General features: G+C 37.2%; 2 protein-coding genes and 1 long non-coding RNA gene across 4 annotated transcripts in view; 2 read left to right on the top strand and 1 right to left on the bottom strand.

Annotated features, from left to right (window-relative positions):
- LOC137490466 (uncharacterized) overlaps nucleotides 1-25,517 on the top strand; it is a 57,248-nt gene that overhangs the window by 18,746 nt on the left and 12,985 nt on the right. The window lies entirely within an intron of this gene.
- Nucleotides 222-3,541, bottom strand: pimr152 (Pim proto-oncogene, serine/threonine kinase, related 152). Its single transcript, XM_021480746.3, has 7 exons — nucleotides 3,084-3,541; nucleotides 2,134-2,577; nucleotides 1,681-1,775; nucleotides 1,456-1,506; nucleotides 960-1,335; nucleotides 486-659; nucleotides 222-396 (listed from the first exon to the last, which is right to left on the bottom strand). The coding sequence occupies exons 1-7, from the start codon at nucleotides 3,367-3,369 to the stop codon at nucleotides 296-298; spliced, it is 1,527 nt and encodes a 508-aa protein (XP_021336421.1). The 5' UTR covers nucleotides 3,370-3,541; the 3' UTR covers nucleotides 222-295.
- LOC141374971 (serine protease HTRA1-like) lies at nucleotides 4,089-25,340 on the top strand. 2 transcript variants are annotated; one of them, XR_012389165.1, is made up of 6 exons: nucleotides 4,089-4,174; nucleotides 11,858-12,052; nucleotides 12,152-12,184; nucleotides 19,664-19,772; nucleotides 24,562-24,637; nucleotides 24,739-25,340. XR_012389165.1 is itself a non-coding variant. In XM_073920706.1 (5 exons), the coding sequence occupies exons 2-5, from the start codon at nucleotides 11,924-11,926 to the stop codon at nucleotides 24,747-24,749; spliced, it is 282 nt and encodes a 93-aa protein (XP_073776807.1). In that variant the 5' UTR covers nucleotides 4,089-4,174; nucleotides 11,858-11,923; the 3' UTR covers nucleotides 24,750-25,340. The 2 variants fall into 2 exon arrangements, 1 of the variants encoding a protein (XP_073776807.1); XM_073920706.1 differs by lacking the exon at nucleotides 24,562-24,637.

Raw genomic sequence — 25,517 nt, forward strand, 5'->3', positions numbered from 1 at the left:
TGATATGTTTAGGTTTTGGGTCAGCGCTGTACAGCATTCTGAAAAAGTGTATTTCTAAAAGTGCACCGTAATGACGCCAGTGTCAACTGCAGTGTGTGTTGGAAAGGACTGGATGCTGTTCAAACCTCATGCCAAATTTTTGTCACCCCATACAAAACCAGTTTAAATCCACACAATCTGACAACACTGGGGCTAGATCACAATATAAGCCACAACACAAGTGAGTTCAATAAAATATATCTTTATTACAGACATGTAGAAAAATCAAATATACAAAACATTCTGCTAATGTGACTCAGAACTCCAGCATGGACCAGTCGTGGTAAGGCATCTCTTCTAGAGGAATTCTGCACTCTGGATTCTCATGCAGACAAGCCCTCATCATATCACAGCATTCTGTGAAGAAGAAATGGAGAGGTGAGGTTATTGTTATTATTATTATTATTAAGCTGTTTCACTTAATTGTTCTTTGATGAACATCTCACCTTGAGAGAGGGTAAATTTGGACCAGTCATGTTGGAGGTAGTACAGGTCATACGCTGATGGGAATTCTCCATGGAGCATTGTGAACAGAAGAACCCCAAGAGAATAGACCGTCGCTGGTTTGGCCCGGTAGCATCCTTTTTCATAAAACTCTGGCGGGATGTACGCTTCTGTGCCTGGAGGAGAGACGTTTAGTTTAGCATCATGTTGAATATATATACCAGATGGGCTTCAGCTGTGCTAATTAACCAGCTTTCAATACGTATATTAATAATGCTTATGCATATTCATAACTAGTGTTGTCAAAAGTATCAACTACCAATCGATACCGACACTCATCACAGTCATATTTGCTGAGCATGTGAACACCAATGGCCAATCAGTGGTGTTTAACAGCGCTCAAATTGACTTGTTAAATGTCAGAATCGATTGGTACCGAAGTCGATACTTTTGACCACACTATTCAAAACACCTACCAGAGAAGAGACTGTAGGCTGATTCCATCATGAAGTCTCCACACCCGAAGTCGATCAGCTTGACTTCCAGTGTGTCGGGGTTCACCAGCAGGTTTTGAAGCTTAATATCCCGGTGGAACACCCCGCGGTAACAGCACACGTTGGCCGCATAAACAGCTTGCCTCATGATGGTATGTGCTGTTTTCTCACTGAGGACTCCTCCGCTGACTTCAAGGAATGCCTCCAGGTCCATGCTTGGACTAGGCCGCTCCATCACCATGACATAATGGTTTTCAAAGACCTGCCAGTCCAGAAGCTTAATAATGTTCGCACACCTGGAGCCACCGCTGGCCATGTTTGCCAAGGTGATCTCTAGAGGAAGTGGCTGGTCACATGACTGAAAACAAAATAATAATGTTGGTTTTCAAACAAGGGTTTCTGACCACAGCCTGTGGTCTATAATAAATATAAGACTTTATAAACTGAACACAGCGAACAGAAAGTGTAGTCTACTCACAGAGCTGACATCTTGCATATTTGGGGTCTTCTGGACAAATTTAACTGCCACCTGTTTAAAGGAACAAGCGAACAATTAACATGTGCACGGAGATCATTTCATTCAGTCATAAATCCTGAACAGAGGATTCATTCGTCAGCAAAAATGTCCAAACAATGAAAGCTCTGATGATGTTCTTTAAACAGGGAACTTCATCAGAGGATTTGAGTCTACAAAAATGAATACCTGCAGACCATCCTGTATGCGAATCCCCTCATACACGGAGCCGAAACCTCCTTCACCAAGCTGCTTTCCGAGTTTGTAGCGGCAGCTGATGTCATCTGTTAAAAATGAAGAAAATGTCATTAAATTATAAACCAAATAAAAACACAAACAGTTGAAGTCAGAATTATTGTCAGATTTCAGAACATGATAGTTTTAATAACTCATTTCTAATAACTGATGTCTTTTATCTTTGTCGTGATGACAGTACATCATATTTACTGGATATTTTCAAGATACCAGTGTTCAGCTTAAAGTTCTGAATACTTAAACTTTATTGCTCTGCATCATTTGGGAAATATTTAAAAAATATTAATAAAAAATCACAGGAGGGCAAATAATTTTGACTTCAACTGTATAATTTTACAAAGTTTGATGAGCCTAAACAAATGTTCTGAACTCCAGCAATAAACTTACTATTGTCCAAGCAGGTCCCATCATCTGCTGTAGACTCCACAGCAGAGTCCTCTTGTGAGACCTGATCCGGTGAAGGGTTCGAGTTTTCATCCAGGGCAGAGTCACAGATGTCATCTGTTATGAGCTGCTGGCTCACTGGAAGTTCATTGTCCTCATCGGATGGTGAACTTGGAGGACTATCAAGCTCTTGCTCCAGGCTGTCCTCACTGAGGGAGGATTCGTTGTCTGCTGGGAAGTGAAGCTCTGCAGAGTCGTTCTCAATGACCACTGCAGAGTCAAAGCTGTTCACTTCCGGTTTAGAGTCCAAATCTTCGTCTGCTGGAGCATCAAGAGCTGGAGGTTGGCGAACTTCCAGCTCCAGGTTGCTCACAGCAGTGCAGAAGAATTTAGAGCTACTGATGGGCTCTGCGTGAAGTTCGTGGATCTCCTGCACACATAGCTGATCTAAAGAGAGGAAGGAACATCATTAATATGACTCTACAACTCTTTTTGACAAGATATTTGAACAGTTCATTTGCAGAAACATTACTCAATGTGTTTTTATTGATGATCTTCATGGGTTTTCTGCATTAAATTAGCAAACAAGTAAACTATATATCTTAAGGCAAAGCTCACTGAAATAAAAAATCCTAATACAAATAATTCTTATTTTTTCTGTTTTTTACACAAAACTACAAATTCTGAAGAAAATTCCTGAAATCAGCAGCCATTAACCTTCATTGTAGGAACACAAAATACTGTGGAAGTCAATGGCTGAAAGCACCTCAAACAGGTTTAAGGAGTAAATTATGACAGAATTGTCTTGTTTATGTGAACTGTGGCTTTAAGAAACTCTTTCTAAAATGTCTTCCAGTTAATGTTCATTTCTGATCTTTAAACACTTATGTGATGTGTTTGGTGTGTTTAACAGTATGCTTTAGTAATTAAAAGTGCTCATAAATCTATTTTACCAACAACAGTAGCTCTTCTTCTGGAAAAACAGGTGAAGAAGATGGGAGACAATTTGAGTTTCCTCTTTTTCTGTCTCCCTGCCTGTTTTCCTGCAGCGACGGCCGGGTCATCGGTCATCAGATGACGGTGATTCTCTGTCGTGCTGCCGGTGGGTTCGAGTGGCTCACACGGTTGTTCGTTCGCACACTTAACACCAAACGCTTTCTTCAGACGGTTAATCAGTTTTGAAAATGCCATTTTATCACTGTACTGTTGAATCGCAGAAAGTACTGAACTACTAGACATCCAAAGAAGCTAATGAGAGTTTCTGCTACGTCAAAAGCTTTTTACTGTCACCGATGATGTCAGAGTTCCACAGTTCCATTTGGTATGACGTAGAGACTTTTTAAAACACAACAAACTTCTAATGCAGGCCCGCGCTAGACTGACTGGCTCATTCGCCTTAATGTGCTCACACAGCCACCTGCTTATACACATTTTTTCCAATTATTCATTAATTTATTTTTGCACTTAGACCTATGTATTTTTTTTTTCTGTCATGCACAACTTTTTCTGCGTTTTGCTCTTTATTACAAATATTGCCATGTTTATATATATTTATACGCGCGCGTGTGTGTGTGTGTGTGTGTGTGTGTGTGTGTGTGTGTGTGTGTGTGTGTGTGTGTGTGTGTGTGTGAGGTTCATTTATTTTGAGTAGCTCATTTCAGTTATTTTATATTTTCATTATCAATTGTTTATCGTTTTTAACAGTATTATTATTATCGTTTATATTATATTTTATATATTATGATTATATAAATTCGTTATTCTTGTGAATTCTTTTTAAATGAATAATGCTTCAAATAATAAATTAAAAAGAAAAATATGCAACAAAATAGAGTTATCCATATTACCTGAAACCGCCAGTAGGTGGTGGTAGGACACTGTCTTAAGTGAATAAGACATTTATTCAGCAACAAAGCAACTGTTGTATTTATGAAAAGGTCAAGGATGAATCGACTCTCACAATTTATTTAAATCCACAGATTCATTCACAAAAAATAACCCGCTCTAGCCTAAATAAGGACTGAACAGATGTGAACGCTAACAGGTAGGAATAATGATCAAATTCTTGTGGATTAAATGTCTTTGTTGACATCAATTGCAGTAGATTTTATTAAGTTACAACAAAAGGTAGGAAATGGTTTTAATTGCGAACTGTACTTATTTATTGTGTGAACATGCTACATGCTAACACCGTCACAGCATTCCAGTCAACTAATTTAGAGCTACTAACGTTAGTCAACAGTCCCCGCCTTCACTAAGTGAAAAATGCGAAATAAAACGAAAAAATAACATAAATAAAATAAACAATTACAAATTAAACCAATGAATATGTAAGTCAGTGTAATTAGATCTAACGTCTATTACTGTATGTCACACAGGCTAGTTAGCTAGCGCTAATTAGCATTTGATGCTAATGCTAACATTGATGCAACTTAATGTAACTGTAATGTAATTAATGTTATATTAACGCTACTGTAACGTTAAACTAATTATTGTTTTACTTAAAAGCTCAATCAAACCTTTAATGTTAACATCAGTCAGATTGATTGCTAATTGAGTGATTCTGTTAATATTACATTTGTTTACCTTAATATTACACTAGATAACCTTAGGAACTATACAGGGAGAGGAATTATTTAGTTTTATATTACAGAAACTCGATATTTCTTTTCTATATTTTTGTTAGGCCACAGTTTGAAATGCCATTCTGCAGGCTGAAATGGCATATTTAACACAATTAACCATGGCTTTACTACAATAATACAGTCAGGTTTATTTTGTGTGGATAATTGTAAGCTTACTTTAGTAAAACTATGTTTTTGTCTTATTGGCTAAATGGGCTCATGAAAGTGTTTCACATAGAAATGAATAAATAATAATTAATAATAGTAATTCCTTACATTTATATAGCAATTTTTCTGCACACTCAAAGTGCTTTACATATTGGGGGTAAAATGTTTCCCGAAAGACATTTTGAAATGGAAACAATATTTTTCTTTCCCATTTATATCTTTCCCTCTGACCTAGTTTGGTGGCTTCTGAAAATAGTTATAAAGAGAAAGGCAAATGCACTGAACATTCTTATATTAAGCAATGTGATAACTTATTCATTACTTAAAATCAATTCACAGTTAAATACTCATTCAAATGATCAAATAATTATATTTAATAAAAATTATGAGAAACAAGATGATGAGAAAAGGATAAACGTTGATCCATGATGAGACGGAATGGAAAGCAGAAATCCGAATCCTTCAGACACGACCATTTTAATTTCTCCGCTGGCCAAAAGTTAGTGTAGAGCTGCAGTCTCAGCGGTGAAGGCTGGAAGCTGGCCTCAGCGAAGACTAGTCTGTCCCTGGAGCGTCACTGGAATCAGTCTCATGCTCTCCACTCCCCCATGAATACGGCTCAGGATACGGCCTGGTCCCGGATATTGACACCTTGGGATCATCTTGTCGCTGGTCTTGGATCCAATCAGTGACTCAGCAAATTCTGAAGACCTCGGGATGAGTATCCCCAGGTGGAAATGGAGAAAAAAAAAGAGAATAATTACCGTAGCTGCTGTTCATAATAAACAAGATGTAGAAACTTGGCTAAGCGATGCATTGAGTGTATGCTTTACTAAACAGATAGGTCTTTAATCTAGTTTTGAACTGAGAGAGTGTGTCTGAGCCTCGAATGTTATCAGGAAGGCTATTCCAGAGTGTAGGAGCCATAAAGGAGAAGGCTCGACCTCCTTTGCTCGACTTTGCTATTCTAGATACTACCAGAAGCCAGAAGAGGAGTTTTGAGATCTTAAAGAGCGAGTTGGATTGGAGCCAGTGGCGTAGCGTACGGGCCCGCAGGGCACGCACCGCGGGGGGACCCCGTGTGATTAGGGGGCCCCACGTCGTCGCGATTTTCAATAATTGAAAATCCAGGAACTGCAATAATCAAACTCTTGGGAACAACTGTGGACGGAACCAAAGTTCACAGGTCTGTGTTCTCTGAACACCTCTCAAGCGGTGGACTACTTCATTCTGATTGCTTGCCGCCGAACCGCGTCATAGCCAATGAAGACGCGCCGCTGTTTCTCGCCGCCGGTTCTCGTTAAATAATGAATGACTTCTGGCTACTTTGACGCTCTCGCCGCTTTCGGTTTGTGATCGCTTCTCAGTTTGTGAAGGATTCCCCGCGTTGTCACTCCACTCCGCCTCCTTTCTCCGCACCTCAATTTGTGACATAGATATATATACTAGATATTGTATAGGGACCCTGAGCATGCGTCCATAGCGCTGCCACATTTGTACAGTGCTCCCAGGACAAATGTCATTCAACCGCACTAGTCAAGTGTTATTACAAAGCACAAAGGCAGAACATATAATAGGTAAGATTAAGTTTTTTATGTTTTTATATGTTCTGAAATGTGTGCTAAACAGTTAGCGTTATTGATGATAATACAGTCACTTACTGCATTCAGCATAAGGCAAAGTAGCTCCAATTCGCACTAAATACTCGGCTTATGCTAGCTTTGTTGAATAAAAAAAATTTCAAAAAAATAATAATACTAACATCCAGGAAAACTCCCGATCATAGATATATGTGTATATCTCTGGCTCTGCCGCCACCCCCCCCCAACCCCTTTGAAAACTGGGGTCCCCATTGGTGATCCCTGCAGGGGGTCCTCCGCATTTTGCGCTACACAAAAGGAAAAAGGATAAAATTGGGGTGATATGATCATATTTTCTAGACCTGGTAAGAACTCTGGCAGGTGCATTTTGTACTAATTGAAGTTTGTTAAAATAGGATGCTGGGCAGCCAGCAAATAGAGCATTACAGTAATCCAGCCTAGAAGTCATAAAAGCATGGACTAGCTTTTCTGCATCCAAGATGGATAGCATACTTCATAATTTAGCGATATTTCTCAGATGAAAGAAGGCAGTTTTTGCGACGTGGGATTTATGATTTTCAAAAGTTAAATTGCTGTCTAATATAACACCCAGATCTTTTATAGTAGAGCTAACGCTAACTTTGTGTCCCTCTAATTGTAGATTGAGTTGCGAGAACTGCTGTGTACAGGATTTAGGCCCAATAAGTAATAATTCTGTTTTGTCTGAGTTTAATAGAAGAAAATTTTTGGTCATCCAGTCTTTAACATCTCTAATACACTCAGTTAGCTTAGACAGTTCAGACATCTCATTAGGTTTAGTTGAAATATATAATTGAGTATCATCTGCATAGCAGTGAAAGCTTATCCCATGTCTTCTAATAATGTCTCCCAGTGGTAGCATGTAAATTGTAAACAGCAAAGGGCCTAAAACTGATCCTTGAGGCACCTCATACTTTAATGGGCTGACTTGTGAAGGCTGTCCATTAATATTCACATACTGGTAACGGTCAGTTAAGTATGACTTAAACCATTGTAGAGCTTGTCCCTGGACACCTGTAGACTTTAAGCGATTTATGAGGATATTGTGGTCAATGGTGTCAAATGCCGCTCTAAGATCGAGTAGAGCTAATAGAGAGATGCACCCTTGGTCAGCAGCTAAGAGTAAATCGTTGGTTATTTTCACTAAGGCGGTTTCTGTACTGTGATGAGCCCTGAAACCTGACTGAAACACTTCAAAAATATTGTTCGTCTGCAGAAAGGAGCATAATTGAGTAGAAACAACTTTTTCTAGTATTTTAGACAGAAATGGAAGATTTGAAATAGGCCTATAGTTAGCTAAGTTGTTGGGGTCCAGTTGCGGTTTCTTAATAAGAGGCTTAATAACAGCTAGCTTGTAAGAGTTTGGAACATGGCCTATAGATAAAGAAGAGTTGTTAATGTTAAGAAGAGGTTCTCCTATAGCAGGTAGCAATTATTTCAGTAATTTTGTTGGAATTGAGTCCAGCATACACGTAGCTGCTTTAGAGCTATTTATAATTTTATCTAGCTCTTCCTGTTCTATGATTTTGAAGCACTGTAGGTTATTATGATTCAGTGAAATATTTACGGGATTTGGAGTATAAGCCGGTGCAGAAAGTTTAATATCTCCTATTTTTTGTCTAAAGTCTTCTATTTTATCACTGAAAAAATTTATGAAGTATTCACTACTAATTTGTGGTGGAACATTTTAAAAAACTTTCTCCAAGACTTATTTTTCCTGTTAATATAAATAATCAGTGGAGAAATGCATTTAGTTTTGGTTCATTTCGACCTGAAACGAGGAGTTTATTGCTGTTTCTGAATCATGTAGCGCTGTGTCTGTTAGATCAGCAGATCGCATTCACAACACTGGAACTGAGTGGGTTATTACCTGCTCTTCACACACAAAGTAGGCCCACCTGAAATGTAAAACTAGAAAAGGCTCAATAATACATTGGACAGATCCTTAACGCACTGATTTCTTCCCTTTTTACTGCTGTTTTGGATTGGAAGTGTCTGCAGATAGCGGAGGACTGTGCGCTGTCTCAGTGATGCATCAAGCACTTCATTCACACACCGGCTGATGTGACGTGTGCCGCTCTGTAAAATTATCCGACTAAATTTATTCTTCCTAGGGGAATACTTTTAGGATAGTTTGTAAGCCTGGCTCATTGTGGTCAAAGTTGTTGATTAAATTAATAAAAGTGAAACTAAAAGGCACAATATTGATTGTCATTAACAGAAAATTATTTAGCCTCATATAGGTTACTCTGAAACTGTGAATATTTGACTGTAATTTTATTTATATCAATAGTTTATTTAACAGACCAGTTTGTGTTTTGATTAGGGTCAATAGTGGTTGGCTGTTGCAGAGTTCAAAGAAAAATCTTACTATTAAAAAGGAAACATAAGCCGGACCACATCAGATCAATGTCATAACAAATGCTCAAATAATGTAGCCTGGTTTACAGCAAGCATCATGTTTTCAGTTAGATTGTGTCGTCTGTCATATACAGTTGCCTATAGGTCTTTTATTTTTACTAAGCAAGATATATTGTTTGAGTTTATATCACCATAGAAACTATATTATGCTTAAAAGAAAAATCGGCACAGTATCGGATCGGATCTGTATTAGTCGACACAATTTTGGGATCGAAATCAAATCGATTATAAAAAATGGTACCGGTGCATTCCTATTTTCAATGAGTCATAGTTTTATATGGTAAGAGCAAGGACTCATTTTATTTTATTAATTTACATTTTTAGTAAAATGTCTCTATTAAATGAGTAATTTCTTTTTGAACTTTGTTCATTTAAGAATTGAGCTTAACGAATCAAAATTGTGTCACGGTTAGTACTTTAAAAGTGTGAGGTCAATATGATTTTTAATGTTTTTAATGGCTCTACATTAACTTTTTTGATCACCAGCCTATATGGCTAGTAGTTTTTCAACTTTACTAGCCACTCGCCATTTTCACTTTTGTTATTGGGAAAATATATTTTTAAAATTACTTGATTTAGATGTGTTGTGTATGACTTTGCTCAATGAGCATGAGTGGTAGTGGTTTCATGGTGTTGCATTGTAATTGGTTATTATTTCAGGGCTCAACATTAAGGTTGTACCAATTTTTTCTCTGGCCACACTGGAAAATAGATAAATAAATAAATAAATATTTCTTAGCCAAAAAAAATCATCTTGTCATGTAGCCTGTCTAAAACTATGCAAAGCAGTCTGTCCTAGCTAAAGGTCTCAGATCAGCAGTTAACATTGCATAAAAGTTAATCTATTTAATCAATATTACTGAAAAGAATGATAATTAAATCATATTAACAAAAAGAAAGCAGGTGAAAAACATACCGTGTGCAATAATGAAAGGATGATCAAATGCACACAGTTAACATTAGGCCCATTAATAATCTGTTTAAAGATTGTTTAAAGCTAAAGCTGCAACCACTGCTGCATACATAAAATACCTTCTTTTTTTTAAATCTCGAGCTCTTGAAAATGGTGGATGCGTATCGCTTTTTGTCCAGTCTATTTCAAACAGAACCGATAGCAGCATTGTGTTTCCAGTCAAGGTTGCTTCACGCATGGAAATGAGAGCGTGCACGCTTTTTAAAACTTGCGTGCATCACATATCATTCTGTATTCATCTGCTTTCTTTTGCTTGCGTGAACACAGTTGTTTTTGTCGGGCTGCTTCTCATTTCTAGAGGTTCATCCTTATTGTCGAACCCTGCTTTTAAAAAAAATACAATTTAAAAATGATTTTCGACCAGCCAAAGTGGATAGTGGGAGTGGCTGTCTAATCCGCCACAGCTAAAGTCTACCTGCGGTTGGTGGGTGTTAAAGTCAAGCCCTGGTGTTAACCCATTAATCTGTTTATAGTGTATTTAGGCTACATACACGCTGTAATATTTCAGGAGTAACAGCCGCATACAAATATGGAAATAAACTCGAAATTGTGATAACCTTAGTGACATTTGGTTTTGTGTCCTCAGATTTTTAAACAGTAATATTACAGCAACTAAAGAATAATTATTGCCAACATTTTTAGTTAAACAAACAGCAGGGCTCGAAATTGCGACCATTTCGGTCGCTTATGTGCCCGCAATTTTAACTATGCGACCTCAAAATATATTTTGAAAACATTTTTGCGACCAGTTTTTACTGCAAAATGTTTACCACATGCACGGATTTGGGAGACATTCACGCAGAATGCATCTCTGCACTTGAAATGCGAAACGTAGTGCTCAGGAATGGTTTACAACAGTTGTCATAACTTGCTGCAGTAAACAAAGCCAAGTCCTTAATACTTGTCCCGCCTTTGAGCTCTTCTTATTGGGCCATTGCTCTAGAACAGAGCGTAAATGGATTGGTTAATATCAGCTGTCAATCACTCAGTCAATGCCTTCTGGCTTGGGATGACAGGGAGAGCTACTACTGCGTAAAATTATATAGCGCTGAATATGAGAATTAAGATAACACTGACAGATTTTGTTTTAGAAACTGTCATCTAAAGTTAAAAATAATGACACATCTAAGTAGTGATCATGTGCTGAATGTCGATCACACATCTACACTTTTCAAAGAGTGGATAAAAGACTTCCATTGGCTTCAAGTCCGCTATGAAAAGTCTGTGGGATGGAATTTTCAGGTAACTGTTTGCCACATCTAGCACGAGAGTTTCTGTTTAATTCTTCATATAATCGCCAGATGCCCGCCGTGCAAGTGGCAGCTATATGTAAAATGTAACACCACGTACACCATGGCAAACGGGCTTGCGCCGAGAAAACTATTATCGCTACTCATGAAGACCGGTATAGCTATTAACATGATGTATGCATATAATAGGGTACAGTACATGTCAAAAGCATCAGTGCAATATCAGACACCACCCGTGAGAACAGCACAGCGTTCTGTGTATGCTTTGGTCACTCAGTTATATTATAAAAATCTATTTTCTTGTGATAACGGGATTTCGTTGAGACATTTTCCTCACGCATGCATATATATATATATATATATATATTGCTTTTTAGTTTGATTAGTGTTCATTTCAAATGCAATAAATCTGTTTGTATAAAACTTGTAGTAACGTTGCTTATAATTGGTTGGTGCGACTAAATTTTGTCTGATGCGCCTACATTTTTTAAGATAGGAGCACCGGTGCTATCAAAAAAAAGGTAAATTTTTGAGCCTTGAACAGTAACAGAGGAGGCTTTTATGTTTGGAAAGCCATTTTTGCTATTAATTTTTCAGTTTTCTTTTACCACAGTTCTAGTACATGACCATATAGTCTGACATAGTGTCATTGTTTTCTCCATCTTGTCCTAGAATCCTCTACCAACGTTGCGTCTTGGCAAGTCATCTGATGTGCGTCAAGGTGAATTTGTGGTTGTCATGGGGAGCCCCTTTTCTCTTAAAAACACCATCACATCTGGCATCGTCAGCTCTGCTCAGAGAGGCAGTAAAGAACTGGGTCTCTCCAACTCCAACATGGACTACATCCAGACGGACGCTACCATAGATGTAAGAGCACTGGAAACTGGGTGTTGTTGCATGCAAAAAAAAGTATGTCATCATTTAATGAATTGCATTCCATCACTCAATCACAATTCTGCTTTACAGTTTGGAAATTCAGGAGGGCCTCTCATAAACCTGGTGAGTCGCTGACATTTGCTCAAAAAACTGCTTCTGCCTTTTGATATAAAGGGTCACGAAACACTAAAACACATTTTTCAGATGTTGACAGTCATATGTGTCCCACGCTGCTAAAAACACTATTAGGATACATATATTTCACAATAAAAGTGAAAATTGGTTGTTTTTGCATTATTTCGAACAAATTCGTTCTTCCGGTTTGAAAAGAAATTTTGAAGCTACGTCAGGGCCATGAGCTCCTTGTGTAAATTCCAGCATGGAGACTGGCTGTCTGTACCGGCAGGTACAATGTGACTTCTTTGAGCTTTCATCATTAATTCAAGAGAAAGACGAACTAATCAGCGCGCTCTATTGTGAATGAGGTGCAACTTTATTAATATGCATGATAGCTTCAAAAACTACCTGTTTCAAAACACGAAAGAAGTGTTAGAAGAGATGCTACGGCTAACGGAACAGCTGGAAACCAGACTAAACGACCAAGAAGGGCGAGCCAGACGATCTAACATAAGGATTTACAGGGTACCAGAAAAAGCTGAGGAAAACTTTTCAGATATGATTCCCTTCCTGGAGGACTTATTGAAATCTACCCTAGTTCTGACTGATGCTACTCCGGGCGACCTCCAAATTGAACGGGCTCACAGAGCGCTAGCACCTATTCCATTACCCACCGCCAAACCCCGCTCGATCATCGTCAAGTTTCTTAACTACAGAACAAAAGAAATGGTCATCAAAACTACCTGGGCGAAGAAGGCGATCGAATGGAAAGGCAACAGAATTTTTTTTGACCATGATTATGCCCCTGATGTGTTGTGGAAACGGAGGGAATACCAAGAAACCAAAAGGATGCTGAAGGATCATGACATCAAATTCCAAATGCGTTTCCCAGCCAGGTTAAAGGTGTTCTACACTGAAGGCACAGTTCTCTACAACTCCGCGGAAGAGGCATCGACTGATATGGAGAAAAGAGGTTTCCCGATAACCACACACAGCTCGCCCAACTCACTGATTGAGCGCGTTCAGCGACTGACGTGGAGAAAATCCGGCAAAAAGCATGGTACATCTACTCGTTCAATCCCCTCATATAAAGAAAAACTTCTTGCATTTAAGCGTCCACAAATAGTCCATTAAGGAATAAAAAATGGGCTTAATGAGGGCCAAAATCACTTGAAGGTACTCTTTAGTCCCGTTTTAAGTTGGACGCTTTTATCGTCTTTTGTTAATTTTATTGCTTTGTATTATACACTTTTCTTCCCGACTCGGAAAATACTTGATTTCTTTAAAGTGCAAATTGCTACGAATGGAAAAGACGAACTGTTACTGAGTCTAAATGACTTGTGCATGGGCCCTTGGTAGGAGGCAAGTACAAGAGGATTCTCCCATGGAGCACATTTATCATCTCTGCTCACTTAAGGGTCGATATGTTGCGACCTCATATGTGGAAGTCGTGTTTCACTTTTCATTTACAATGACTTTCTTTCTGTTCAAAGTTTAGTCTGTTCTTTGTTTTTCGTTGAGTTCATGTTCATAACCACTTCAAAAGGGGGCGTTACCTGATCACTGTTACACGAGCTTAATAACAAGAGATAAAAAATATCTGGAAATATGTGAATCAATCAGAAAATGCATAATCACATAAAGGTAGCATCATACAATGTTAATGGCTTACTTAGTCCAATAAAAAGAAGCAAGATTCTGACTAAACTTAAAAAAGAGAAAATTGAAATTGCTTTACTTCAAGAAACCCATCTTAATGTAACGGAGCACAACAAATTGAATCGAATGGGCTTCAAATACATTTTTTCATCCTCGTATGGATCTGGACATAGGAGAGGGGTTGCAGTCTTAATTTCTAACAAAATTACTTACGAACATCTTACTGAAATAAGGGACAGAGAGGGAAGATATATAATGATTAAAGGCAGAGTAGAGGGCACCCTAGTCACTATTCTTAGTGTATACGCCCCTCCAGGTAGTAAATGCTCTTTTTTTAAGACCTTGATAGATTTAATAGCATCAGAATCACAGGGTATCCTTGTTTGTGGTGGAGATTTAAATGTTTTATTAGACCCTAAATTAGATTCCTCACATTGTACCACCCAGCCAACAAACTCCTTAAGAAAACAAATTAATACAATGTTAAAAGAAATGGGTTTAATTGATGTATGGAGATACTTTCATCCAGGACAAAGAGATTATACATTTTACTCACATCCACATGCATCCTATTCAAGAATTGATTGTTTCCTGGTATTTGAAAAAGACAAGTTTAGAATAAAAAATTGTAACATAGGACTAATTGACATATCAGACCATGCTTTAATATCACTCTACCTAAATTTGGAAAATAAACCAAAAAACACTCACTGGAGATTAAACTCTGGCATACTGAACAATATTGCTATTAGGGACAAAATTATAGTTGAAATAAGACATTATATTGAGCAGAATGATAATGGATTAGTTTCCCCAACTATTTTATGGGATGCGTGTAAAGCTGTTCTTAGGGGTAAGATCATTGCTACTACATCTCAACTAAAGAGATGTAGGCTTGAAAAGCTTAACACACTTAACAAAAATTTAAATAGATTAGAAATGGAGAATAAGAAAAGCCCTAACAAAAATGTATCCCAGGAAATTAAGAAAATTAAAACAGAGATAGACTACCTTTATACCCAGGAAATAGAAAAAAAACTTGTGTTTTTAAAACAAAAATATTATGAGACGGGGGGCAAAGCAATGAAGCTATTGGCTAGAAAGTTGCGCAAGCAACAGGCCGATACAACAATACAGAAAATACAAGACCCTACCTCAAAACAGCTATTTTATAAATCAGAAGATATTCAAAGAGTTTTTGAAAACTATTATAAAAATTTGTATACCCAAAAGAAAATCAGATCATGGAAAAATCAACTCTTTTCTTGCTTCTCTAAATCTACCGTTAATTAGCAATAACTGGAATGCTGAACTATCCGCAGATATAACAGAGGAGGAAATAAATAAAGCGATATCCAAGCTTAAAACAAACAAATCACCTGGTCCAGACGGATTCTCCTCTGAATGGTACAAGATGTTTAGACAACAGCTTGTTCCCATTCTATTGCCGGCTTTTAATCATGTTTTACATGGAGGAGAATTACCGCCCTCTTGGCGAGAAGCTACTATTTCGGCAATCCCAAAAGAAGGGAAAAATAAAGAAGAGTGTACATCTTACAGACCTATATCGGTACTAAATATAGACTATAAACTTTTTACTTCAGTCCTAGCTAAAAGACTTGAACTACTAATGCCGGAATTAATGAATTCTGATCAAACCGGATTTATTTGCGGCAGGCAAACACAGGACAATGTTAGACGAACTCTTCAAATCATTAGTCATATTCACGACTCTAAGGTGCCAGCTGTTCTTCTAAGTCTTGATGCAGAAAAAGCCTTTGATTCAGTCAATTGGTCTTTTCTTAAGTGTATCCTCACGCGGTTTAATTTCCATGAAAAATTTATCAGGGTTATCCAAAACATATATTCTTGTCCTATTGCAAGAATCAAAATAAATGGTAATCTCTCAGAAACCATCACATTAGAGAGGGGCACGAGACAGGGGTGCCCCCTGTCCCCTTTGCTTTTTGCATTATTCATTGAACCCCTGGCACAGTGGATCAGGCAAAATACAAAGATAAAAGGTATTAACATTAAGGATGATGTACATAAAATAGCTTTATTTGCGGATGATATTCTAACGTATCTGAGGGACCCAAATGAATCATTGCCTGAATTGTGGAATACATTACATACCTTTGGGTCTATGTCAGGATTTAATTTGAATATTAAAAAAACACAAGTATTAACCTTTAATTATAACCCTCCAAACGATATTAAAAATGAGTATCCTATAAAATGGGATTCTAAATGTATTAAATATTTAGGAATAAATATTCCCAGGGATATGACCAATTTAGAAATGCTTAATTATGGTCCCATTAATAAGACAATAAAATTAGATATTGCAAGATGGAATCTTCTACCATTTTTTAACATGAAATCTAGAATAGACTCAATCAAACAAAACATACTTCCAAGACTGCTTTACTTATTTCAGTCTTTACCTGTCCCCCTTGCGAAAAAACTATTTTCGGAATGGGACAGACTGATCTCTAGATTTATATGGCAGGGCAGGAAACCAAGGGTAAAATTTAAAACCCTGCAATTGGGTAAAGAAGAAGGAGGGGTTGCCCTTCCATGTTTGCAAAAATATTTCTGGGCAGCACAACTGAGATGGATATTCTGTTGGTGCAATCCAGAATACCATGCAAGATGGAAAGATATAGAGATTGGCTGGTATGATGAGTTCCCCATTCAAGCAACCATTGTGGATCAAAAATTAATAAAACAAGATAATCAATGGATAATCAAGGTAACCTTAAAAATTTTGTCTGAGATCATTAAGGTTTATAATCTAACAGACTCGATGAAGGTTTTGAAATGGGCTTCATACGACTCAGACTTCACACCAAATACTTTAGATTAAAATATGGACTAGGAAAGGGATAACAACTTATTCTTCAATTATGGATAAAGGATATTTATTAGATTTCAATTCAATAAAAGAGAAATTTAATTTAGACTCCAAAGACTTCTTTAGATATCTTCAGCTCCGACAACATTTCTATCAAAACATTAAAAAAGACACTGATGGGGATACCAATAAGAGTGCTCTGGTTAAATTATTCTCCTCGGCGTATATGGCTGAACCAATGTCAAAAACAATAACTAAATCATATAAATCACTGATGGACCTACAAGGGGATTCATCTCTGTACATTAAAGAAAGATGGGAGAAAGAAAGTGGCATTATTATTTCAAATCAGGATTGGCTAAATGTATGTGAATTACAATGGGCTACTTCCCGTTCTTCATATTGGAGAGAATTTTGCTGGAGAAACATTATTCGATTTTTCCTTACCCCAAAACAGAAAATGTCATTTCATGGAAACTCAAATTGTTGGAGGCATTGCGGCTCACAGGACGCTAATCACTTCAATATATTTTGGGGATGCCCTAACATTAGAAGTTTTTGGAAAGAGATACATAATACTTTAGAATATATCTTAAATTTTTCAATTGATTTTAGCTTTGAGATACTTTACCTAGGTATGCTTTCAATGGATTCTTTGAATAGAAAAAGTAAATATATGTATAGAATTATCTTTGCTTCAAGTAAGAAAGCCATCACTAGATGCTGGTACAAACCTAGTCCACCACAAATACAAGATTTGATAGATATTTTGAAAAATATATTCATTATGGAAAAAATAACATACAATGTACACAACCAAACAGATATATTTGTCGACTTGTGGCTCAAATGGATTGAATACATTACTCCCATTCAACCAAATGTTTTTCTTTTATAGAATTTTAAGACTTATTTTTACTGGTTATATTGCCCCTATGTGTATGTATGTGTATGCATGTATATGTGTGTATGTATATATGTGTGTTGTGTATGCATATGTGTATATATAAATATATGTATATATATATATATATATATATTTTTTTTTTTATATATATATATATATATTTTTTTTTTTTTTCTGTAAATAGTTTTGATTAGAATAATAGAAAATAAGGCAGAGGGATATGTTCTGTTGCTGTCCTGAAGAAATTTGTGTTTTCTTTTTGGTCCCTGATTGGGGAATTTAAATTGTAAAAAAATGTAAAAGTGGCATATGTATATCGATGTTGTGAATTGTATCTCTCTGCAATAAAAACTTAAATATAAAAAAAAAAAACTACCTGTTACAGTATTCAGAGAGACGCGACGTTGTGTTGCTAACCATGATTAAAACAAGTGGAAGAAGAAGAAGACTTGTTCGGAGACATGGGTCGTCAGTGTTGTTTATAAACGTGCCACAACAAAGGTTTTGTTTTCATTTTCCCGCAATGAGAAAGGAGCCACATTTGTGGACTACAGTGGTCTTCTAACACGCAACAAAAATGTTTAAAGGAAATTTGTAAGGAACATTTTTACCCGAGAACTTTTCGCATCTGGAAATGGTGAAATCCGGATTTGCCCATCACCTTCTTTTAAAAAAAGACGCAGTTCCAGTTCGCGTTGATTGTCTTGTCTCTACAGATTTGGTAAGTGAGCGATCGGTGTTCCTTGTTTGTTTATTCAGATGGCAACGGTAGTTAGTATTGTCAGCTGTACTCTTTCAATATCACTACAATATTATGGACTGAAAGATCTGCTGTAAATGCTGCTCTCTGAATGTAAACATGTAAACACCTTAATCAAACTATTAACATCTTGTAGGATTTTCGCCACATTTTGTAAAAGGATGATCTCTACACACACGGCTGCTTGACACTATTCTCTATGGAGGTTTTTTTTTTTTCTCCCATACGGCGTGCGGGATCCAAAATTCCATTAAAACTGCACTCTTCTAGCAGTTCCCTGCATCCAATATCTCGTTTGTCATGGGGGGCACGCATGAAATGTTCTTGAATGAAAATGAAAGTGCCAAACTGCAGTTAAAGTCGACAAACTAAGAATGAATCTCCCTGAAATTACATGAGACTTATTATGAGACTAAACTACGGAGGAAACGTGGATAGCGTGGTGACACAATGACGTTAATCGTATTATGTGCTTTAACATTTAAAACGGGATCATGAAATGAAGATTCTAAAAGCAACTCATGTAAACACCTTAATCATATTGTTGTTTTAATCAGATTAAGGCAAATAGTTAAATTACTGATGTCCACAAAATCATTGCTTTATCTGTTAAACCGACAAGTGTAACACAAACTACTCTCCTGTCTTCATTTGGAATAAAAATTCCAAGTAACTCAACACAAGCAAAGGCAAATACAAGCGCGGTAGGAGTATTTATAGCCGCAGACATGCAACCTTATTCAGTGGTAGAAAATTTTGATTTTAGGTATTTAGGGCGTACTCACACTATATCCGAACCGTGCCCAGGCCCATTTCCCAGATCGTTTGAGAAGTGTGAGTGCGCTGAATCAGGCTCAGGCTTGGTTTACCTGGCCGGCCCTGGCCCGGTTGGAAGAGGTGGGCCTGAGTGTGGTTCACTTGGGCTTTGGCGCGGTACACTTGTAGTGTGAGTGCAAAACGCGCCTAAGCCTGAAACTGAAAGCAAGACATGACTCTTAAGGGACTGTTTCATATGGATTTGTTTCATATGGGCCCGGTTCAAGGCAACTGTACATAGTGTGAGTACGACCTTAATTAGTGTGCTAGAACCATGCTACGAAATCCATGTACAATAATCTGAAGGAGAAAGTTATTAGTGCACATTAGTTGACTACAGATTGCTGGACCTTCAGAGCAACACAGAGCTTCATGACTGTCATATAAAGAACGTGAATTGTTTTCAAATGTTCATCAATATTGTATTGTACTGGCCATACTCTAGCCTTATGTAATAAACTGATGTGTCATGTTTGTACTCTTCAGGATGGTGAGGTCATCGGCATTAATACCATGAAAGTGACAGCAGGGATTTCCTTCGCTATTCCCTCAGACAGAGTCCGTCTCTTCCTAGACCGATCTGCAGACAAACAGAGTAAGAATGACCTCACAGCTGCTTGCTTTTGTCTGTGACATCATTTTTTTCACTGACAGATGGTTATTGGGTCTTTTTTTCAGAGTCTTGTGTAACATGAAATTAGCTCATTTTATGAATATTAATAATCAACAATAACGGTTTATTCTTAACTATTAATATTCCGGCTCAAGCTTCAGTCAACTTAATCAAACAAACATATGATTGTACCCGATCATGCTCGCGCGACCGAGCGGATTTCCAGATTATGAATATTAATTATCAACAATAACGAGTTATTATTAATCATTAATATTCCGGATAAATTTATTGTTAATTTGACCAAACAAACACAAGCAGAGCCGCCGCTCTTCCGAGCGGACACGGTAATCTATTCATTTAGAAAAAGGGAATTTAATTGCTACTTCTTGTGAAGTAGATTAATCATTCAAAAGTTTTAAACAACTTATAATAGCTAGGCAGGGGAATCTGTATTTCAGTGACATTTTCTCGTGAGGCAAACAATACAATTCATTTGATTATAATGGAATTTATTGACTAGTCAGACGTAACGAACAAACAAACGCACAAACATACATTAAAAACAAAACAAAGGTAAACCACGTGGAGATATCAGGTCTATAGAACGTGTAACAGCAAAGAGAAATAGTAAAGCTAGGAAATATAGATTTCAGATAAAAGAGTGACAAAACTTTCAGTTCCACACGCACCATTACGGACCACCAAGGTTATAAAAAAACACCTTTTTGATAAAAGGGGCACAGCTTAATCGCATAACTAAAATCACCTGGTCTTTCATGTCTGGAGGTCTCTTTTATGCGTCTCTCTTCCGTCGTGATGAAACTCCTTTTAATGTCCTTCTTGATGCGTGGAGTTTGTAATGCAGTTCGGACGAACACGATCGCAAACTTTAAAACTGAGTTTACTTTTGCCGGAAAATAAAGAAAACGTGGCGGGAAAGTCCATGCGGCTGTGAAGAGCCGTGTGGCCCTTAAAGGGACCACCGTCAATGATGTTCCTTTTTCTCTTTCTGCCCAGATGTTTGGGCAGAAGGTCTGCTTATACCTGCGAGTCACGTGACAACCCGTACAGCATTCTGACCAATGATTTCAGGGGAAAGTTTGCGCGCGAACCTTCCTTTGTCTCGGGGCTGCTCGTATGCAAATTTGAGTGTCGCCTAAAGTATGCTGACAGGCATTTAATGCAGGGCTTTAAAGAATAAAGCAATGCGAGTTATGGTCTTGCTCTATGCATCATGTGTTGTAAAATGTCAGCAGAAACCCATCGGTATCAAACATGGGGGGGTTTAACAGTACATCAGCATAATTTTTCATATCCTTACAATATTTATGCTTTACAAAGGCCTAAAGGGAACATGCATACAGGTTATAAGAGAGGTTACACAGGTAGGAAAAGTCAGAAATGAGATACAAAGTTTACAAAACATAACACATTGGTTTTGTGCTGGTTCAGGATTTGATGAGTTCATTTTCTTTCTGTCGGAACAGCCTTGTGTGTGTGTGTGTGTATTTGGGCAGTAATGTCTTTGAAGAGACAGACTCAGTAATCCAGGGACACTGAAGAGATAAGTCTAGCAGGGGTACCCAGACTTTGTGGAGCCAGGAGTCGTAAAACCGTTCTGTCGACCAAAGCCAGACCGTGATAAAATCAATAAGAAATTTTATCTGTGGACTGTACGCTACACTTGGTTTGGAGAATCGGGATCGAAAAGGCGTTACATTGGAGTGATGATGTTGACTTTGACCCCCAGGTGCCAAACACTTTTATTACAATTTTACAGGAGAGCAAAATTCATACATTATGGAATCTGCAGATTTTTGTTATATGCCACTAAATTTGACTCTTAGAAATTCAAGTGCTAAAATACCTGGAAAATTGGCTTGTTCTGTTGAAAAGTGCTTAATTTATCAAGGAGAATTTGTATGCAATTTTCACGCCCGAAAAATAAAAATGTTTGTGAATTTATGTGACTATTTAATGCAAAAATACCCGCACAATCTACCTTGATTCCGAAGCGGTGATTTAAATTATGTGAAAAGTGGCCAATCACAGTCGACCTTGTCTAGATTTACATTGAACGTAAGGGCGGGAAAAAGGCCTTACTGTGTTGAAGAAACAGAAAAAAACAACTTAAAAACAAATGTTTTATTGGAATAATGCTTTTGAGATGTTTTCACTATAGAGATGTCCATGTTATTAGCAAGAGTAATAAAACCGCGGACACTTCCTGCCATTTCAACGATCTACACACACATTTTGCTCTCTTCTCTCTGCTCTCTTCTTCTGACTTGTCTGTCACTCTTCTGAATGTTGGTGAGGGAATGCAGGTATTGCGCAATTACTTATTTCTGCAAACGTATCGAGCGCTTTATTTTAACATGAGAGCGCAGTCATGTACATTAATCATAAAAACAGATATGCGAGCTCTTAAATAGGCTTTTTCAAATTAACTGCAAGTCCTCTCATCATCTCGTGTGTGTGATCAGACTGTATACAATCGCGATCTCTTTAATAATAAAGTAGAAGTTATTTATCTTTGCTCCTTGACCAAATTTAGTATTTAGATTACAGACTTTTTGTTTGGCTGTATCGTCAAATGAAACTTACTTTGAGCAAAGTTGGAATTTTTTATATTTCTTTAAGACAAAAGAATTATGCAAGAAATGTTTCTGTTTGGGGTTTTTGTGGGATTTATACATTATAGCTGTATTCTGATCTGTCTTAAAGCATCACTGAATTGTACAGGCATTACAGGTCAAAGCAATCTGCTGTTACATTTATCATAATAAACAATAAGACTCTTCAAACACTGCTTTGAAAAATGCAGTGTTGTCATATTTCAAATACCTAGAGTTAAACAAAGTCATTTGCTTTATTATTTTATTACTGACAGTGTACTAGTCTTTTTTGTAAAATTATTTCATTTTAAGATCAAACGTAAAATTTAATTTCTATGTGCTGTACAGCTATTTAAGAAACAAATTTGCCATATTGTAAAGACAAGAATGAGCAAATAAGAAAAATGGTGTAAAATTTGTAAATTAAAGGCTAAATTTAAATCATTTCATCATATACTTTAATTAAACCTTTCAAAGCTTAAAAATATTGTTTAAAAAATGGACAAAGTGTCTCTATGGCCTTAGAGAGTATGTGATAGTTTTGCCAGTGCTAGAGCTGCACAATTCTGGCTAAAATGAGAATTGTGATTTTTTTTTGCTTAAAATAAAGATCATGATTCTCTCACGATTCTGTAGATGTAAAATAAAGCGTAATATGAGCAATTATTATTGTTTTTTCTCAAACATATGGTAAAACAACAATAATAATATTATGTGTAGGTCTACTGGTTTCTATAAATAATTTTATTCTACTCATAATAATTCTGATGTTGAATTATATTTGAGATATTTGCTTGCAGTCATTGCGAACATTATTAGATCATTTTATTCACTGGTAAAATCAACATTATGTAGGCTAGAGTAGTTATACTGACACTGTAAACATTTATTTTCATGCACAACTGTGTGTTCGCTATGAAAGAAAAAACATCAAATGCTTGTCCCAGTCATAACTCTGAAATGCGATATGATTATTTAAATGATGTGCACGCTTTCGGTTTCATTTTCACTGCTAAGTGTTGTTCATACTTTGTGCACGGCTCTCAAACGATTACTCTGTGCCACAAACTCAATATTATTTACAACTTTATTACCTGTTACTCACAGCAGGTTCTGTTCACTAAAGGAGACGCGCGTGCGTCTATCATTAAGTAGAGCGTGCGCCCGCCCTACAGCTGATGACATTACATGAAGACAAAAATGGCATTTTTGGGTGAATTATACCTTATAGATACAGTATGTGACTCTTTCAACATCATTTGGAGGTGTCCATGTCGTAGAGCAATGTATGTGAAACAATAAAAAGACTCGTGCAGCCGCCTTTTCTTCTCTCCTGAACTTGAAAATATGATTGACAGAATCGTAGAAATGCTGGATTAACATCGTCTAGAGTACAGGTGTCAAACTCAGTTCCAAAATGGCCGCAGCTCTGCACAGTTTAGTTCCAACCCTAATTAAACACACCTGATCAAACTAATGGAGTCCTTCAGACTTGTTTGAAACCTACAGGTAAGTGTGTTGGAGCAGGGTGGGAACTAAACTGTGCAGGGCTTCGGCCCTCCAGGAATTGAGTGTGACACCCCTGGTCTAGAGGGCCGAATCGAGATCGCGATCTTTTTTCGATTAATTGTGCAGCTCTAGCCAGTGCTATTGAAAAAGATTAATTGTCATGGAAGGAAAAATCGACCATACTTCCTTTGTTAGTGCACATTTTTATATATGTAGCTTTATGAGTTAAGCAATTAAACCATTCAAATAAGTTTATTATTATTTCTTTAAAAAGGGCCATAATGAAAATCTGAGCCCCCCCCCCAAGATCATTTACTTTAATCATTACTATTGGACTGTGAAGAGACTTTCAACCAGCACAACTAAAATGTTTCTGAGGACAATCACCCACTGCATTGCAAATTAACAGCATTTTTTTTGTCACACTCTATGCGACTGAAGTAGTATGAATGTTTTGTTGAGGTGTTTTTGGTTGAAGCAAATGTAATATTGATTGTTATGCTGATCTATCTATCAAACTATCAGTCTATCTTTCTATGAATCTATCTATCTTATCTATTTATCAATCAATCCTTAAACCGTAAACTTTGCACTGAAGTGAGTCTTTTATCATCTTTAAATTCTCTTTTTCCCCTCCTCAGTATAATCGAAGAGCTAAGGATGCGAGACCCGTCCTTCCCTGATGTTTCTCATGGAGTTCTCATCCACCGTGTGATTGTAGGATCTCCAGCCAACAGATGTGCTGCTCTCTGAACATGATGTTATCAGCTGTTAAGGCATCCTATTGATGATGTCATTTCCTGTTTTCTGTTTTGCAGAGCCGGAATGAAGCCAGGAGATGTTATTATTGAGATCAATGGGGTAAAGGTGAACACGTCAGAGGAGATATATAATGCTGTGAGGACCAGCGAAAGCTTAAATGTGGTGGTCCGCCGGGGGGCTGACCTGCTCATGCTGCACATGACCCCAGAGTCCACAGAGTGACATCAAGTCAAGTATTTAGTAAGATTAAGAAATGGTGAGTAATGAGAAGCTGTCATAGTTGGAGATGTTGTAAGAAAGGAATCATCTAAAGAGTTGAACAGTTTTAGCAAACGCTGGACATTCGTGTAGTAAACGTGTTTCTGGAAGCGTATGAAATAATGTGGATGATTCAGACTTCTGTACACTGGATAAACCTCAGTGTGTCTGCGCAAACTACACTATCAGTATTGATTTGAAGGAATATCACTGAATATTTTGTTTAGGATTGTCATGATGGCAACAAACACTCAAAGACCTTAATAAAACTGGGTGCTCTTATTGTGAAAATGCTGATGTTTTGTATTGAGTCTCACATTCTCATGTTACGACGTTTGTATTTTAATACATTTTTCTGAACAGCTCTGATTTCACAATAAACCATTGGAATATTTATGGATGATTTGCTTATGTCGCAGTGACTGATATGTTTAGGTTTTGGGTCAGCGCTGTACAGCATTCTGAAAAAGTGTATTTCTAAAAGTGCGCCGTAATGACGCCAGTGTCAACTGCAGTGTGTGTTGGAAAGGACTGGATGCTGTTCAAACCTCATGCCAAATTTTTGTCACCCCATACA

This window comes from Danio rerio, chromosome 13 (genome assembly GCF_049306965.1).
Source record: "Danio rerio strain Tuebingen ecotype United States chromosome 13, GRCz12tu, whole genome shotgun sequence".
Taxonomy (NCBI): Eukaryota; Metazoa; Chordata; class Actinopteri; order Cypriniformes; family Danionidae; genus Danio; species Danio rerio.

Bases quoted from the DNA above. Each gene is read 5' to 3' on its own strand.
- pimr152 (XM_021480746.3), bottom strand. From the start codon at position 3,369: ATGTCTAGTAGTTCAGTACTTTCTGCGATTCAACAGTACAGTGATAAA. The intron at 1,507-1,680 runs GTATTCATTTTT...TCCTTTAAACAG, and splicing joins GCATACAGGATGGTCTGCAG to GTGGCAGTTAAATTTGTCCA. The intron at 1,336-1,455 runs GTGAGTAGACTA...TTTTGTTTTCAG, and splicing joins ATATGCAAGATGTCAGCTCT to TCATGTGACCAGCCACTTCC.
- LOC141374971 (XM_073920706.1), top strand. From the start codon at position 11,924: ATGGGGAGCCCCTTTTCTCTTAAAAACACCATCACATCTGGCATCGTC. The intron at 12,053-12,151 runs GTAAGAGCACTG...TCTGCTTTACAG, and splicing joins AGACGGACGCTACCATAGAT to TTTGGAAATTCAGGAGGGCC. The intron at 12,185-19,663 runs GTGAGTCGCTGA...TGTACTCTTCAG, and splicing joins GAGGGCCTCTCATAAACCTG to GATGGTGAGGTCATCGGCAT.